The following is an 18,856-nucleotide window of genomic DNA, read 5'->3' as shown; positions in this document are numbered from 1 at the left end:
TCAATTGGAATATGTAGACACATGTATAGTACAAACATCAATGTTATACTGATATTATCCGATTCTAAATGCATATATGTATTTATTTGCCCCTGGGGACGATCCTAACCATTTGGCCTGGAGTGGTGATTTTTGTGTATACATTGTATCAAACACCTGTCAGTTATATTGGTGGTCGTAGGTGAAAGGGAGTTCTCTGTCCATTCTCCACTGTAACCGGTGACCGGTGAAAGGGAGTTCTCTGTTCACGCCCGACTGTAATCGGTAAAAGGTTACAGGGAGTTTCCTACCCATTCCCCACTGTAACAGTTACAGGGAGTTATCTGCCCACTCCTCATTCTAACCAGTTACAGCGAGTTATCTGCCCACTCTCCACTGTAACTGTCGACAGGTTACAGGGAGTTCTCTTCCCACTCCCCACTGTAACATGTTACAGGGAGTTCTCTGTCCAATCACCAATGTAACAGGTTACAGAAAGTTCTTTATTCACTCCCCACTGTAACAGGTTACAGGGAGTTCTCTCCCCACTCCCCACTGTAACAGGTTTCAGGGAGTTCTCTTCCCACTCCCCACTGTAACATGTTACAGGGAGTTCTCTTCCCACGCCCCACTGTAACATGTTACAGGGAGTTCTCTGCCCAATCCCCACTGTAACAGGTTACAGGGAGTTCTTTGTTCACTCCCAACTGTAACAGGTTACAGGGAGTTCTCTTCCCACTCCCCACTGTAACAGTTACAGGGAGTTCTTTGTTCACTCCCGACTGTAACCAGTGACAGGTTACAGGGAGTTTCCTACCCACTCTCAGCTGTAACAGGTTACAGGGAGTTCTCTGCCTACTCTACACTATAACCGGTTACAGGGAGTTCTCTGTCCATTTCCAACTGTAACTGGTGACAGGTTACATAGAGTTTCCTACCAACTCCCCACTGTAACAGTTACAGGGAGTTATCTGCCCAGGAAGTTCTCTGCCCACTCCCCACTGTAACCGGTTACAAGGAGTTCTCTGTCCACTTCACACTATAACCGGTTACAGGGAGTTCTCTTTCCACTCCCCACTGTAACAGGTTACAGGGAGTTCTCTGCCCAATTCCTACTGTAACAGGTTACAGGAAGTTCTGTGTTCACTCCCCACTGTAACAGGTTACAGGAAGTTCTGTGTCCACTCCCCACTGTAACAGGTTACAGTGAGTTCTCTGCCCACACCGCACTATAACCGGTTACATGGAGTTCTCTGTCCATTTCCAACTGTAACTGGTGACAGGTTACAGAGAGTTTCCTACCAACTCCCCACTATAACAGTTACAGGGAGTTATCTGCCCATTCCCCACTGTAACCGGTTACAAGGAGTTTTCTGTCCACTTCACACAATAACCGGTTACAGGGAGTTTTCTGTCCACTCTCCACTGTAACTGTCGACAGGTTAAAGGGAGTTCTTTGTCCACTCCCGACTGTAACCGGTGACCGGTGAAAGGGGGTTCTCTGTCCACTCACGTCTGAAATCGGTAACAGGTTACAGGGAGTTTCCTACCCACTCCACACTGTAACAGGTTACAGGAAGTTCTGTGTCCACTCCACACTGTAACAGGTTACAGGGAGTTCTGTGTCCACTCCCCACTGTAACAGGTTACAGGAAGTTCTGTGTCCACTCCACACTGTAACAGGTTACAGGGAGTTCTGTGTCCACTCCCCACTGTAACAGGTAACAGGGAGTTCTATGTCCACTCCACACTATAACCGGTTACAGAGAGTTCTCTGTCCACTCCCCACGTACTGTATGTGGAGAGTGGGACGTCTATATCTCTGGTTTTTTTCTATAAACTTTACAAAACTTCAAATCCTTACAGCTGGATTGTCCTTCATGGAATTGACAGTAATACTAGGGAATGCATGTCAAAATCCGTACATGTAGTACCAACTTGCAATTATTACATGAATCGCGATGTCGTTAATCTGTATCATACGACGCGGGTGCCTCGCCACTAACAAACTTTCTGAAAGAGAGAGAAAAAAACCTTTGAAGTGATAACAAATTTTATTAGAGTATAACTTAACAGTAAAGGCCACCAACACACCCGCATTCTATTGTGGATAACGCACCCGGCGCGAACATTCAAATTTGTAGCCTAGGACACTTAGGCCGTCTGTTTTTGTAGATATCCTGGATGTCACCACTGGAATTCCTGAAGTTACAACACTGGACAGTTTGTCTTTAACACGCGTATCCAATGTCTATTTCCGACTTGGCATACACTTAATATGACAGACCTACCATACCAACGACATCGATAAGTAAAAACTCTCTGACCCAACAGCATTTGTAGATTTAGATGTCGGTAACACGAATGTGACTATCACGGCATTTCATTCTGTATTTCCTGTGATGGAGGCATTTCCCAATAATAATTCATGAAGCTTTCCATTTCGGTTGGTTTCCGAGCGTGACAGCAGCCATCTTTTTTCCCGGAGCCGTCGTTGCAACACTTCCAGTCCTGGGGACATTCTATATCGCGGTAACAGCGATGACCACATTTCGCGCCAACCACTCTCGGCTCGGGACATACGCCGTATTTCACTCCTGGATCCTGAGTTGTTTGCTGTGGTGGTTGGTATGAGATTCCCCAATATGATGGTGTTCCATAGTATCCTACAGTGTTTCCAAAGTAACCCATTGTGTTTCCATTCCCATAGAAGAACGGGTCCTGTGTAGCCGCGTTCGGTACTGGAGAGGCATATACCGGGGCTGCTGTTTGGGCCTGTGTGTCTACCCAGGTCCAGTCGGATTGTCTCGTCTGTTGCGAGGGCGTGGTTTGGGGAGTTGGAGTCACAATCCAGTTCCAGTCAGTTGTTCTCCGCTGAGCTGGTCTTGGAGGCGTGGGCCGAGGGGTAGGAGTGACGATCCAATTCCAGTCTGTTGTTTGCTGTGCCGTTGGTGGCGGCGTTGTGTTCGGTGTAGGGGTGACAATCCAGTTCCAGTCGGTTGTTCCAGTTTGTACCGGTGGTTGGGGCGTGCGTTTAGGTTTTGGAGTGACAATCCAGTTCCAATCTGGTGAAGGAGTGACGTTCGGTCCGGTTTCCATGGTAACGACAATATTATCGCCCCCAGCATTTACTGCCGTGATGTCCTGCGGGGTGGTATTGTTAGTGTCCACGATCACCAGCTTACCTGGACAACATATAAAAACTATTAGTCACTGAGGTAGCACCAAACGACAACAATCCAATCATTATACATTCGAGTGATAATCGTATTGCGATTTTCGCGTTGTAATCTGATCAATTTTACTTGCTATTTGAATTGCTATCCAATTTACTTATTAACCAATGTGCTAATTTGCTAATAACCAATTTTTTTGCACCTTAAGTAGTCCTCAGCTTCGACAAACAATCCATACAACATATAGGAAGTTGAGTTATCGTAGTCTATTTTTGTGTGTTGTTCTACTGAAATTTCAGAACCCAATTGAATTTAATCATACAAATGTAACCAATAAATAAATCACCAGTAGTATAATCATGATTGGTGGGTTAGTGTCACCACAAAAGCATTATCAGATTTACAAGTAGATTATCAGCTGATACACTGCACTGTACAACGTAGTCAATTTGTGCTGTGATGATGATGAATCAATTATCATGGACCCAGTTCCATCACCTTTTTTTTATTTAATTGAATCCTTAACTTTAAAATATCCAAAGAAAAGCATTACAAATGTTCAGAAACAAATTTTATGTTAAGGAGAATTTTAAGTTACATTTTGTGAAGAATTTCTGAAAGTGAAGGAATGTTGATAATATGGGGCCCTGGCTACTTACTAGTATACTAGTACCGTTTCCTTATAACGTTCAATTTTTTGTTCACACATCCTCACCTGTGTTGCTGCCGGAGGTTGATTGTCCCTCCAAGCGTGACGAAATGGCATCAAGTGTTTGTGGTTCAGCTGCTGTAGTAGGAGCCGTGTAGCGGAACGAGTGCGGGGCAATGTTAGCGGACACGACCACTCCCAGGCACAGACAGATCTGTAACATCAAATAATACGTATACTAGTTATCTATCTGTAGACACTGCAGTGTATCTACAATATGGTCAAGACATAACACACATATATCTGTAGACACTGCAGTGCATCTACAATATGGTCAAGACATAACACACATATATCTGTAGACACTGCAGTGTATCTACAATATGGTCAAGACATAACACACATATATCTGTAGACACTGCAGTGTATCTACAATATGGTCAAGACATAACACACATATATCTGTAGACACTGCAGTGTATCTACAATATGGTCAAGACATAACACACATATATCTGTTGACACTGCAGTGTATCTACAATATGGTCAAGACATAACACACATATATCTGTAGACACTGCAGTGTATCTACAATATGGTCAAGACATAACACACATATATCTGTAAGAGACACTGCAGTGTATCTACAATATGGTCAAGACATAACACACATATATCTGTAGACACTGCAGTGTATCTACAATATGGTCAAGTCATAACACACATATATCTGTAGACACTGCAGTGTATCTACAATATGGTCAAGACATAACACACATATATCTGTAGACACTGCAGTGTATCTACAATATGGTCAAGACATAACACACATATATCTGTAGACACTGCAGTGTATCTACAATATGGTCAAGACATAACACACATATATCTGTAGACACTGCAGTGTATCTACAATATGGTCAAGACATAACACAATATATTGTAGACACTGCAGTGCATCTACAATATGGTCAAGACATAACACACAATATACTGAGACATTGCCACAAGTATCTACAATATGGTCAAGACATATCAGATATACATGTATGTACACAGTGTATACAATGTATCTGCAATATGGTAAAGACATATCATATATACATGTATGTACACAGATGATTTTTTAAAAAGCCTAATAATATAGGCAGTTTTAGCAGACTACATCACATGGTATCTATAATATGGACAAAGTATACATCACATATACACGATGCATTTGTTTGCAAATATATATACATGTATATCTGGGGGGGGGGGGGGGGGAAACCTTGTCTTTTTGGTAACCAGGCAATATAGGACCGGACATAGGCAAACAGATAATAAATGTTAAATAGAGATTGTTTGTATTTCTATCAAATGTAGAATACATATATGCGTTTTTGTCTTTAAAAAAAGAACATACAAATTGATATGTACATTTACATGTGGAATACACAATTTTTGTCAAGAAAAACAAAAGTTGTTTGCTAGTCTTTTACTCTGTATTCATTTATTATCTTGATGGATATTGATACTTTTGTTTGGATGAATTGAAAAAAAACTGACTTTATACAATGTTGGTAACTTACAAACTACTGCAATATACTAAAAGAGTACTGCATTTCATTTTTTATCGTTAACATATATATATTACCAAAACATCTTGATCTGGAGAAAAAACACATAAAGATATTTGTAAGCCGGCTTGCTACAATGACATAAAGGTTATGATGTTGGTTGTTGGAGTTCCAAAAAATTGAAATGACTTGAGTAAGAATATTAATATTTGATGTTGTAAACAGTAACATGTCAAACAAACTATTTTGCAACACATTACATTTTTTTCGATATTTTGGTCAACTGGAAGCCCATGAAAATGGTTCTATCAATGTAAAATTGCATTTTCCGTAGTTTATATTTTTGTTGCCATGGTAACATTTTTCACGCAAAAGATTAATGATTTGATACCAATTCTGGCCACGTATCGTTCTCTTTTGAGTGTATCTACAATATGGTCAAGACATAACACACATATATCTGTAGACACTGCAGTGTATCTACAATATGGTAAACAAGACATAACACACATATATCTGTAGACACTGCAGTGTATCTACAATATGGTCAAGACATAACACACATATATCTGTAGACACTGCAGTGTATCTACAATATGGTCAAGACATAACACACATATATCTGTAGACACTGCAGTGTATCTACAATATGGTCAAGACATAACACACATATATCTGTAGACACTGCAGTGTATCTACAATATGGTCAAGACATAACACACATATATCTGTATGACACTGCAGTGTATCTACAATATGGTCAAGACATAACACACATATATCTGTAGACACTGCAGTGCATCTACAATATGGTCAAGACATAACACATATATATCTGTAGACACTGCAGTGTATCTACAATATGGTCAAGACATAACACACATATATCTGTAGACACTGCAGTGTATCTACAATATGGTCAAGACATAACACACATATATCTGTAGACACTGCAGTGTATCTACAATATGGTCAAGACATAACACACATATATCTGTAGACACTGCAGTGCATCTACAATATGGTCAAGACATAACACACATATATCTGTAGACACTGCAGTGTATCTACAATATGGTCAAGACATAACACATATATATCTGTAGACACTGCAGTGTATCTACAATATGGTCAAGACATAACACACAATATATATCATGTAGACACTGCAGTATCATCTACAATATGGTCAAGACATATTCAGATATACATGTATGTACACAGTGTATACAATGTATCTGCAATATGGTAAAGACATATCATATATACATGTATGTACACAGATGATTTTTTAAAAAGCCTAATAATATAGGCAGTTTTAGCAGACTACATCACATGGTATCTATAATATGGACAAAGTATACATCACATATACACGATGCATTTGTTTGCAAATATATATACATGTATATCTGGGGGGGGGGGGGGGAACCTTGTCTTTTTGGTAACCAGGCAATATAGGACCGGACATAGGCAAACAGATAATAAATGTTAAATAGAGATTGTTTGTATTTCTATCAAATGTAGAATACATATATGCGTTTTTGTCTTTAAAAAAGAACATACAAATTGATATGTACATTTACATGTGGAATACACAATTTTTGTCAAGAAAAACAAAAGTTGTTTGCTAGTCTTTTACTCTGTATTCATTTATTATCTTGATGGATATTGATACTTTTGTTTGGATGAATTGAAAAAAACTGACTTTATACAATGTTGGTAACTTACAAACTACTGCAATATACTAAAAGAGTACTGCATTTCATTTTTTATCGTTAACATATATATATTACCAAAACATCTTGATCTGGAGAAAACACACATAAAGATATTTGTAAGCCGGCTTGCTACAATGACATAAAGGTTATGATGTTGGTTGTTGGAGTTCCAAAAAATTGAAATGACTTGAGTAAGAATATTAATATTTGATGTTGTAAACAGTAACATGTCAAACAAACTATTTTGCAACACATTACATTTTTTTCGATATTTTGGTCAACTGGAAGCCCATGAAAATGGTTCTATCAATGTAAAATTGCATTTTCCGTAGTTTATATTTTTGTTGCCATGGTAACATTTTTCACGCAAAAGATTAATGATTTGATACCAATTCTGGCCACGTTCTCTTTTGAAATTAATATGAAAGGTAAAAGATGACTAAGCCTGTTATATAGATAAAACTTTCTCTAGTTGAAGTAAGACAGGTTAAACACTAATTTAAGCATTTTAAAAAATCATCGGTTTTTAATTTTGTTGGTAACCATGGTAATATTCAAAATTAAATTGAAATTATGGCATTCAATGAAATTTTTAACCCTTCTGCAATAATATACCTGATTGTTAGGTTGATAAATTGACTTCTAAATACCTTTCATGATCTTAAGAGTTATAAATGTAAGAAACTTTAACTTTTTTGTAAAAGTCCAAAATTTCGGTTGCTATGGTAACGTAATTAATGGGAAAACTTTATTTTTGTTACAAAATTTGAAAAGGTTGTGATCTGAAGTATCTAAATATATATGGATTGATTACCAAAAATATTGATGCAAAAGGGTGAAAAATCACTTTGAAATAAAATGTCAGATTTTCGAGAACTCTGCTAAAAATTCTTGGGAGTTAAGGGGTTAATGGTACACATGGTATTATCATCCATATCATAACCTCACAGGGGTCCGCTTGCATTGATACCTCTTGGGTTTCTTTCCGTCATTGACCGTGCATTGTATGACCGGTGGGGCCGCTTACTGTGCAGAAACATCTGGTTGTATTGTTCATGTTTGCTCGTCTATTCATATTAGTGTTGTCTTTAACTTGCCTTCAGCATAGATAATGGTTTTGATATTATTTTGGTGTCATCGGTCCCTTGTTTCATTACTTTGACCTAGATTGATTTGTAGATTTATGTGTCTGGCGCCGTCGGCATCCCCTCCGAACCTCAAGGTTCCATCTTTCTGAATACATTGATAAACATTGCCCGTTCGTTAGACGCAGTAAGGAAGAAACAGATCCACGAACTGCTCTGGTTCAAATATAAAGCTTTGTCAAAAGCTTCTTTACAAATGGTGTATGGTGTTTCTACACTTGTTTTGTCCATATTGAGCCTATGGTTTTTGAGTATTGAATGTTTATATTTAATCATTTTTTTATATCTGCTAACTGTATTAATATTTTTAATCAATCATTTGATAAAATCTGACCGTTAAGCGACAACACAATGACATGTTTTTCGTAAACAAGATATCAACACCTGTTCGCAAATGATTACGACATTCCATACTGGAGGTAGACGACTCACCCGACCAGTGCTCGAACAGGACAATGCTAGAACACTATTTCATTTTTCGCTTCTCATTTCTAAATCCAGTCGATTCTTTTGTTCATGATGCATGATAATTGTGGTGTGTGTTGACACTTTTCTTCCGCCAATAAGAAAAGTTTGCTTACCAGTTCCGTAATTTGAATATGAGCAGACGACGTCTGACGGCAAATCAAAAAATTGACGATCGCCAAAATAAACAACATGGCATGAAAAGTTAGAAATATTCTAAAAGTATTTAATTATGTTAAAATGATAACGAAAATTCTCTTCTTAAAGAAAAATGGCACTTGCAACATGTTTTGGCATGAATAACGAAAAATTGTGATTTTGTAAATTTTGGTTCACTTCCCGTCCTATTAAAACGCGTGTTAATCCATGATTTCCGGTGTATTACCCACGAAAAAGTTTGTTTGCTTTTTGTCAAATATGGACAGGTTATGGATTTATATAAAAAAAATTGTCAGAAATACAATGTTTATTTTTCTATTGGGGTGTTCGAGGACTGGTCCCTTCTTACGCAACTTCCGACATTTTGACATTGGTCTTCGGATTCGTTGTCGTGAACAAACCAATACGTGAACTTAATTTAGATTTTGTTGAAAATAGCCAAAATCCGTGTTTTTTTGTTCGAGCACTGGTCAGGGGAGTTTAGGGACGATACTCCACTTTCGGTGATTGTGTCTGCTCTACGCTTTGGTTTATTACCGTAAGTCTAGAATGTGGCACCGCTACTTATTCATTCTCTACCATAGCTGATGTATTTATGACTTCAGTTGTCATTTATGCTTCTTTTTTTGTGACAATTTGAGGACTTTGGGGTGACATTTTGTCAGCTGTTGAACTGTACTTCTTTACATGAAGGAAAGGTGAATTATCAATGGGAAATATTTAGTATCTTATATGCAGAAATAACAACTGAATTGAGAAATTGCTGAGTCATCGAGGTGTTGATTTAAAATAAAATAATTTTTCATCAAGATTTTAAATCACATATGTACGTCATGTTTCTCACTCAAAATCGGAAAACAAAAAAAGAATATTATAATGAAAAGAAATCATTCAAAATATTAACAAAACAAATAGATGCATTAGATAAATCAAAACCAACATTGTCTTAGGTTATCCACAAGACAGAGAAATAATTCATATGAATGGTCCATTTACAAAACTAAATAGGTACGGAAGTAAAACATGAAAATTATGGAGAGGTAGGAATCCTATGGAAATTTTTGATGATCACTTATTTTGTAATTTTCATCTGCGTTTTGGGATTAGACAAAATCAGAAAATATCGGATGAAAACTTTCTTGTGTTGTCAAAAAGAAAAGTGTTCTCCTTTAAACCAAAGTAAATTTTATCAATAAATTAAACAATTAGAAGTAGACTTACGGAGACGGCGAGTTGGTGATGGCGCTCCATGCTGGAAGTCGGCTGGTGAGCAGGCGACACTAGCTAGTCTTTGGTTTATATCCGCAGGTATTATTCGGAGTGACCACAGAGTGGACGACAGGCGACAACCTGTTACATGGTTTATGTGAACAGAGATCTGGAATAAAACGCCCCGTAAATTAATAGTAGATGTCAGAAGAGCTTGTTGGAGTGTTCTTTTATCCTGGGACGGATGTCAGTAAGGACAGGCGGTACTGTTAGTAATAGAAGCAGCGTTACACAACTCGACACCAAATACCACACAAATCCTCACATCCCGGCCATACCGAGTACATAGGAAGCGATTAATAATACGAGTGCCGAGGAGTTGTAAAGCAGACTTCTTCACGTTATTTCTGATAATAAATCTGCCACCTTAACAAACACAAATATTCCTCACCAGATGAGTACTTTTTTTTAAGCTAAGTTGTTTCTGGATGTCATATGCTCGTGTGTTTGGTCTCGTAATATGTTCATCAGGGAAATACCTTATGTAAAATATCTTAAACAATGGAGTACTTTTATTATCCTCATTATGATTTATTGTATGTTTTTCTTTAGGCCTTGGAAAATGATTATTTATTTAGCATTCTCCTGAAAAAAAATCAAGTAATAAATTCAAAATGGTTATGGTTTATTTAGTTATTTTAGTATGTTATCAATTGAAATGAACTTCCGGAGACGACGTAATTTTCCCAGATGATTTTTCTTAATTATTTTTAAAGATATATACTTCACAGTTGACATTTGCTACGTATCATTTACACATCTCTGTTTCACAGGGGTCAGAGGAACAAACAGTTATAACGCTTTGATACTGTATATATATAAATATTATCTGCAGTTTCAATTTTACAAAAGTCATTTTCAAACTGCATATCGTGTGGCGTTTTTGGAACCTTCCAAGAAAATGTCTGTTTTATGAAAGACATATAATTTTCAAAAAAATAAAGATTTTTGAGAGACAATTTTCTTTCTTGATATAATACAAAAATAAGTGGTAGGCCTAATCGAATCATTGTTTTATCATTTTTTTCTCATATAGATGAATAAAAAGAGAAATAAAAATAAAAAAAAATAAATAGATAATTGAAAAATAAAAGTGCCTAAAAAGGAAAATACATAATTAAAAGACGTATTAAATGATGTAATATATATTTAATAATTTCCTATTGTTTTGACTGTTTTTAGTACAACAAAACTTCATGTTCCACAATATACATTGATACACGTATTTAATCTTTTCGAAATGGGTGATTTAATTAAGAGACCAGCTGCCATATGTTACCTATTTTTAATATTCTTCGGAAGGTCTCTTAAAAAGTTCCAACAAAACATTTATCACGTCGAATTCATATCTAGACCACTGACCTACATTGTAGTTACTTCACTTGTTAGTGTTACCGGTAATGTGATACGCGTACCTATTCACATTGGTTACGTTATATACTTTGATGTAATACGTGTGTTTTGCATTTAAACCTTTTTTATTTTAGAAATTCGAGTCGACGTTACCATTGTGCGCTAAACAATTAAACCCTTGAACACTTGGTGTTGAACAATAACAGTATTAAACCCTTGAAAACTTGGTGTTGAACAGTATCAGTATTAAACCCTTGAATTTGTGTTCTAGATGCACGGAAAAAGCTGTATGAAAGATGATATTAGAAATAGGCATAGTAAGAGTGAGTACAATAAGAGCAAAACATAAATATCTCGCCTGAAAGATTAGGGTCACAATGTACGAAACAAAACGTAACGGATTCCGGGAGATATCCAGAAAAATAAACTCATTTAGTAAGGTTGTCTGGGGGTTAAATAAAATAACATTTTTTATGGAAGTTTTGCATAGAAATGAATTTAATTAAAGGAAGTAGGAAATGTAGAGAGCAATGAGATGTTAATGCAACAAAAGTAACAGATCCATAAAGTACCACATACCGTTGAGATAGAGGGAAGTCTTGGATGAAATATATCATGCATTTTGAAAATTCTACCTGATCGGCGTAAGACGAGTTCCATGGTTGGTTGAAGCATGTGATACATATGAGGTATTTCTCGCGGCAAATAATGCCTATGTATTAATCCACGAAGATGGCACAGTTTTACAACGAAACTGGATATCCACCCGACTGGATATAGAGAGAACTACTGCTACATCTGTTAGTTGATTTATCAGTGTATCTGATTGTTGATTTATCAGTGTATCTTTTTGTTGATTTATCAGTTTTATCTTTTTGTTGATTTATCAGTTTACATGTATCTGTTTGTTGATTTATCAGTGTATCTGTTTGTTGATGTATCAGTGTATCTGTTTGTTGATTTACCAGTGTATCTTTTTGCTGATGTATCAGTGTATCTGTTTGTTGATTTATCAGTGTATCTTTTTGCTGATGTATCAGTGTATCTGTTTGTTGATTTATCAGTGTATCTTTTTGTTGATTTATCAGTGTATCTTTTTGTTGATTTATCAGTGTATCTTTTTGTTGATTTATCAGTTTACATGTATCTGTTTGTTGTTTTATCAGTGTATCTGTTTGCTGATGTATCAATGTATCTGTTGTTGATGTATCAGTGTATCTGTTTGCTGATTTATCAGTGTATCTGTTTGTTGATGTATCAGTGTATCTGTTTGTTGTTTTATCATGTATCTGTTGTGATGTATCAGTGTATCAATGTATCTGTTGTTGATGTATCAGTGTATCTGTTTGCTGATTTATCAGTGTATCCGTTTGTTGATCTATCAGTGTATCTGTTTGTTGATTTATCAGTGTATCTTTTTGTTGATTTATCAGTGTATCTGTTTGTTGATTTATCAGTGTATCTGTTTGTTGATGTATCAGTGTATCTGTTTGTTGATTTATCAGTGTATCTGTTTGTTGATTTATCAGTGTATCTGTTTGTTGATTTATCAGTGTATCTGTTTGTTGATTTATCAGTGTATCTGTTTGTTGATTTATCAGTGTATCTGTTTGTTGATTTATCAGTGTATCTGTTTGTTGATTTATCAGTGTATCTGTTTGTTGATTTATCAGTGTATCTGTTTGTTGATTATCAGTGTATCTGTTTGTTGATGTATCAGTGTATCTGTTTGTTGATTTATCAGTGTATCTTTTGTGATTATCAGTGTATCTTTTTGTTGATTTATCAGTGTATCTTTTTGTTGATTTATATGTATCTGTTTGTTGATTTATCAGTGTATTGTTTGTTTGATTTATCAGTGTATGTTGTTGTTTATCATGTTTGTTTGTGATTTATCAGTGTATCTGTTGTTGATGTATCAGTGTATCTGTTTGCTGATTTATCAGTGTATCTGTTTGTTGATTTATCAGTGTATCTGTTTGTGATTATCAGTGTATTTTTGTTGATCAGTGTATCTTTTGTTGATTTATCAGTGTATCTGTTTGTTGATTTATCAGTGTTTTTGTTGATTTATCAGTGTATCTGTTTGTTGATTTATCAGTGTATCTGTTTGTTGATTTATCAGTGTATCTGTTTGTTGATTTATCAGTGTATCTGTTTGTTGATTTATCAGTGTATCTGTTTGTTGATTTATCAGTGTATCTGTTTGTTGATTTATCAGTGTATCTGTTTGTTGATTTATCAGTGTATCTTTTTGTTGATGTATCAGTGTATCTGTTTGTTGATTTATCAGTGTATCTGTTTGTTGATTTATCAGTGTATCTGTTCTGTTGTTGATTTATCAGTGTATCAGTGTTTTTGTTGATTTATCAGTGTATCTGTTTGTGTTGATTTATCAGTGTATCTGTTGTTGATTTATCAGTGTATCTGTTTGTTGATTTATCAGTGTATCTGTTTGTTGATTTATCAGTGTATCTGTTTGTTGATTTATCAGTGTATCTGTTTGTTGATTTATCAGTGTATCTGTTTGTTGATTTATCAGTGTATCTTTTTATCAGTTTGTTCTGTTTGTTGATTTATCAGTGTATCTGTTTGTTGATTTATCAGTGTATCTGTTGTTGATTATCAGTGTATCTGTTTGTTGATTATCAGTGTATCTGTTTGTTGATTTATCAGTGTATCTGTTTGTTGATTTATCAGTGTATCTGTTGTTGATTTATCAGTGTATCTGTTTGTTGATTTATCAGTGTATCTGTTTGTTGATTTATCAGTGTATCTGTTTGTTGATTTATCAGTGTATCTGTTTGTTGATTTATCAGTGTATCTGTTTGTTGATTTATCAGTGTATCTGTTTGTTGATTTATCAGTGTATCTGTTGTTGATTTATCAGTGTATCTGTTTGTTGATTTATCAGTGTATCTGTTTTTGTTGATGTATCAGTGTATCTGTTTGTTGATTTCATTATCAGTGTATCTGTTTGTTGATTTATCAGTGTATCTGTTTGTGATTGTATTATCAGTGTATCTGTTTGTTGATTTATCAGTGTATCTGTTTGTTGATTTATCAGTGTATCTGTTTGTTGATTTATCAGTGTATCTGTTTGTTGATTTATCAGTGTATCTGTTGTTGATTTATCAGTGTATCTGTTTGTTGATTATCAGTGTATCTGTTTGTTGATTTATCAGTGTATCTGTTTGTTGATTTATCAGTGTATCTGTTTGTTGATGTATCAGTGTATCTGTTGTTGATTTATCAGTGTATCTGTTTGTTGATTTATCAGTGTATCTGTTGATTTATCGTTGATTTATCAGTGTATCTGTTTGTTGATTTATCAGTGTATCTGTTTGTTGATTGATATCAGTGTATCTGTTTGTTGATTTATCAGTGTATCTGTTTGTTGATATGATGTATCAGTGTATTGTGATTATCAGTGTATTGTTTGTTGATTTATGTATCAGTGTATCATGTTTGTTGCTGATTATCAGTGTATCTGTTTGTGATTTATCAGTGTATCTGTTTGCTGATTTATCAGTGTATCTGTTTGTTGATGTATCAGTGTATCTGTTTGTTGATTTATCAGTGTATCTGTTTGCTGATTTATCAGTGTATCTGTTTGTTGATGTATCAGTGTATCTGTTTTATTGATTTATCAGTGTATCTGTTTGTTGATTGTATCAGTGTATCTGTTGTTGATTTATCAGTGTATCTGTTTGTTGATTTATCAGTGTATCTGTTATGTATCAGTGTATCTGTTGATTTATCAGTGTATCTGTTTGTTGATTATCAGTGTATCTGTTGTTGATTTATCAGTGTATCTGTTTATTGATTATCAGTGTATCTGTTGTTGATTGATCTGTTGTTGATTTTTCAGTGTATCTGTTTGTTGATGTATCAGTGTATCTGTTTGTTGATGTATCAGTGTATCTGTTTATTGATTTATCAGTGTATCTGTTGTTGATTTATCAGTGTATCAGTGTATTTATGTTATGTTTGATTTATCAGTGTATTTGTTTTTGATTTATCAGTGTATCTGTTTATTGATTTATCAGTGTATCTGTTGTTGATGTATCAGTGTATCTGTTGTTGATGTAACAGTGTATCTGTTTGTTGATTTATCAGTGTATCTGTTTGATTGTGTATCGTTGTTGATTTATCAGTGTATCTGTTTGTTGATTTATCAGTGTATCTGTTTGTTGATTTATCAGTGTATCTGTTTGTTGATTTTATCAGTGTATCTGTTGTTGATTTATCAGTGTATCTGTTGTTGATTTATCAGTGTAATATGTTGTTGATTTATCAGTGTATCTGTTTGTTGATTTATCACATTTTTAGTTTGATTATTTTATTGACATGTGGTTATACAGGACAATACTTGATAACACCTAACACTAGATATCTATCTCACAAATATGCTTATGTTCTAATGAGTATAGTTAACTTGCAGCACATATCACACCTTATCACGCTCTTTCTGCAAGATACTTGATTCAACAACAGCGACTTCATAAGTATTTTTATTTCAAATATTGCATTGTATATTAAATTTTAAAACCGGATTATGACAATAAATAATAATTAAAAATATAGACTTTCACGTGCCAGTCAAGTGGACAAGGATATCTCGACCCGAATGTAAGAATTTGACTAGTCAGCCCACGAAGCTTGTCGAATGTTGGCCAGCTAAAATCATCCACGGGGATATTTCTGTCCGATTCACAGATCCATATTGTACATGTATTATTTTACTCCCATACTTAAATAAAGGTAATAATTTCCGTTATTTGTAAGCATTGGTATCACGGCATCATCACATGAACCTCAAAATATGACGTCATCGACAATGTACGCCGCGGTGACGCCACATGCATTGGTGACGTTACGTAAGTATAAAACGCGAGCAGTCTTACAACCTCTGTGGAATATTCCCTGTTTACCACAGTGCGTACCTTGCCTGTGCAGGTCAGCGCTAGGGGTCAAGGCTGTCGTTACGTGCCTGTACTGTCGTCGTTGTGACGTCATTAAATAATAGTGTCTAGTTGCAATGACATTGTTGTCTCGACGTCAAGAGTATGTTTCCTTATTGTCATATTGTCATATTGTAACATTGGTAGGGTACGTGCAAGAGATCTGTAGTTTGTCTATATCCTAATGTAAGATTAAAAGACTCATTCATGGCTTTGGACAACGAAATTCCGCTACATTTTGTAATTCATGAATTTCCAACCCGAGGATTGGATATTCATACATTCCCTCGAGGGTTGAGATTTCGTTGTCACATCGCCATGTGATGAATAATTATTTTTCTCCCACATACATATGGAAATCTCAAAGAAGCATGCATATCATAACATGATCATTGGTCGTGCGACTACACGTTAATGACGTCACAAACAATTAGTATCACAGTATCTCCACATAAATTAATGATGTCACAAAGTGTTTTGCCTATACCTTTGGTTTAAAATATTAGCACGCACAATCTGTCCTACCATTAGATTGGACAGAGATATCCTTGACAGGGTATTCTCATCCTTGACAGGGTATTCTCATCCTTGACAGGGTATTCTCATCCTTGACAGGGTATTCTCATCCTTGACAGGGTATTCTCATCCTTGACAGGGTATTCTCATCCTTGACAGGGTATTCTCATCCTTGACAGGGTATTCTCATCCTTGACAGGGTATTCTCATCCTTGACAGGGTATTCTCATTCTTGACAGGGTATTCTCATCCTTGACAGGGTATTCTCATCCTTGACAGGGTATTCGCATCCTTGACAGGGTATTCGCATCCTTGACAGGGTATTCGCATCCTTGACAGGGTATTCTCATCCTTGACAGGGTATTCTCATCCTTGACAGGGTATTCGCATTCAGGTATGACAGGGTATTTCATCCTTGACAGGGTATTCGCATCCTTGACAGGGTATTCGCATCCTTGACAGGGTATTCGCATCCTTGACAGGGTATTCTCATCCTTGACAGGGTATTCGCATCCTTGACAGGGTATTCGCATCCTTGACAGGGTATTCGCATCCTTGACAGGGTATTCTCATCCTTGACAGGGTATTCTTGACATTCCATCCTGACAGGGTATTTCGCATCCTTGACAGGGTATTCGCATCCTTGACAGGGTATATTCTCATCCTTGACAGGGTATTCTCATCCTTGACAGGGTATTCGCATCCTTGACAGGGTATTTCATCCTTGACAGGGTATTCTCATCCTTGACAGGGTATTCGCATCCTTGACAGGGTATTGCATCCTTGACAGGGTATTCCATCCTTGACAGGGTATTCGCATCCTTGACAGGGTATTCTCATCCTTGACAGGGTATTCTCATCCTTGACAGGGTATTCGCATCCTTGACAGGGTATTATTCATCCTTGACAGGGTATTCTCATCCTTGACAGGGTATTTCTCATCCTTGACAGGGTATTCTCATCCTTGACAGGGTATTCTCATCCTTGACAGGGTATTCGCATCCTTGACAGGGTATTCTCATCCTTGACAGGGTATTCTCATCCTTGACAGGGTATTCTCATCCTTGACAGGGTATTCTCATCCTTGACAGGGTATATTCTCATCCTTGACAGGGTATTCGCATCCTTGACAGGGTATTCGCATCCTTGACAGGTATTCTCCTTGACAGGGTATTCTCATCCTCTGACAGGGTATTCGCATCCTTGACAGGGTATTCGCATCCTTGACAGGGTATTCGCATCCTTGACAGGGTATTCTCATCCTTGACAGGGTATTCTCATCCTTGACAGGGTATTCGCATCCTTGACAGGGTATTTCATCCTTGACAGGGTATTCTCATCCTTGACAGGGTATTCGCATCCTTGACAGGGTATTCTCATCCTTGACAGGGTATTCTCATCCTTGACAGGGTATTCTCATCCTTGACAGGGTATTCTCATCCTTGACAGGGTATTCTCATCCTTGACAGGTATTCGCATCCTTGACAGGGTATTCCATCCTTGACAGGGTAATTCTCATCCTTGACAGGGTATTATTTGACAGGGTATTCATCCTTGACAGGGTATTTTCATCCTTGACAGGGTCTCCTTGACAGGGTATTCCATCCTTGACAGGGTATTTCGCATCTTCCTTGACAGGGTATTCCATCCTTGACAGGGTATTCATTCGCATCCTTGACAGGGTATTCGCATCATCCTTGACAGGGTATTCGCATCCTTGACAGGGTATTCTCATCCTTGACAGGGTATTCTCATCCTTGACAGGGTATTCGCATCCTTGACAGGGTATTCTCCTTGACAGGGTATTTCATCCTTGACAGGGTATTCTCATCCTTGACAGGGTATTCTCATCCTTGACAGGGTATTCTCATCCTTGACAGGGTATTCCATTGACAGGGTAT

At 36.5% G+C, this 18,856-nt stretch overlaps 1 protein-coding gene across 1 annotated transcript; it reads right to left on the bottom strand.

Moving 5' to 3' along the window:
- Nucleotides 1-2,014: 2,014 nt before the first annotated feature.
- LOC138322546 (integumentary mucin A.1-like) lies at nucleotides 2,015-10,310 on the bottom strand. Its single transcript, XM_069266560.1, has 3 exons — nucleotides 10,075-10,310; nucleotides 3,871-4,018; nucleotides 2,015-3,164 (listed from the first exon to the last, which is right to left on the bottom strand). Exons 1-3 carry the CDS (start codon nucleotides 10,102-10,104, stop codon nucleotides 2,353-2,355), a joined length of 990 nt encoding a protein of 329 aa, XP_069122661.1. The 5' UTR covers nucleotides 10,105-10,310; the 3' UTR covers nucleotides 2,015-2,352.
- Nucleotides 10,311-18,856: the final 8,546 nt, after the last annotated feature.

The sequence above is a fragment of the Argopecten irradians genome, chromosome 4 (genome assembly GCF_041381155.1).
Source record: "Argopecten irradians isolate NY chromosome 4, Ai_NY, whole genome shotgun sequence".
In the NCBI taxonomy this organism is placed as follows: Eukaryota; Metazoa; Mollusca; class Bivalvia; order Pectinida; family Pectinidae; genus Argopecten; species Argopecten irradians.
Note: the sequence above shows the minus strand (reverse complement) of the source record. Positions and strands in the feature narration are given on the sequence as shown.

Excerpts from the sequence above, each read along its gene's own strand:
- LOC138322546 (XM_069266560.1), bottom strand. The coding sequence starts at position 10,104 with ATGGAGCGCCATCACCAACTCGCCGTCTCC. Across the intron at positions 4,019-10,074 it reads ATCACCAACTCGCCGTCTCC|ATCTGTCTGTGCCTGGGAGT; the intron begins GTAAGTCTACTT and ends TTGATGTTACAG. Across the intron at positions 3,165-3,870 it reads AACCTCCGGCAGCAACACAG|GTAAGCTGGTGATCGTGGAC; the intron begins GTGAGGATGTGT and ends TATGTTGTCCAG.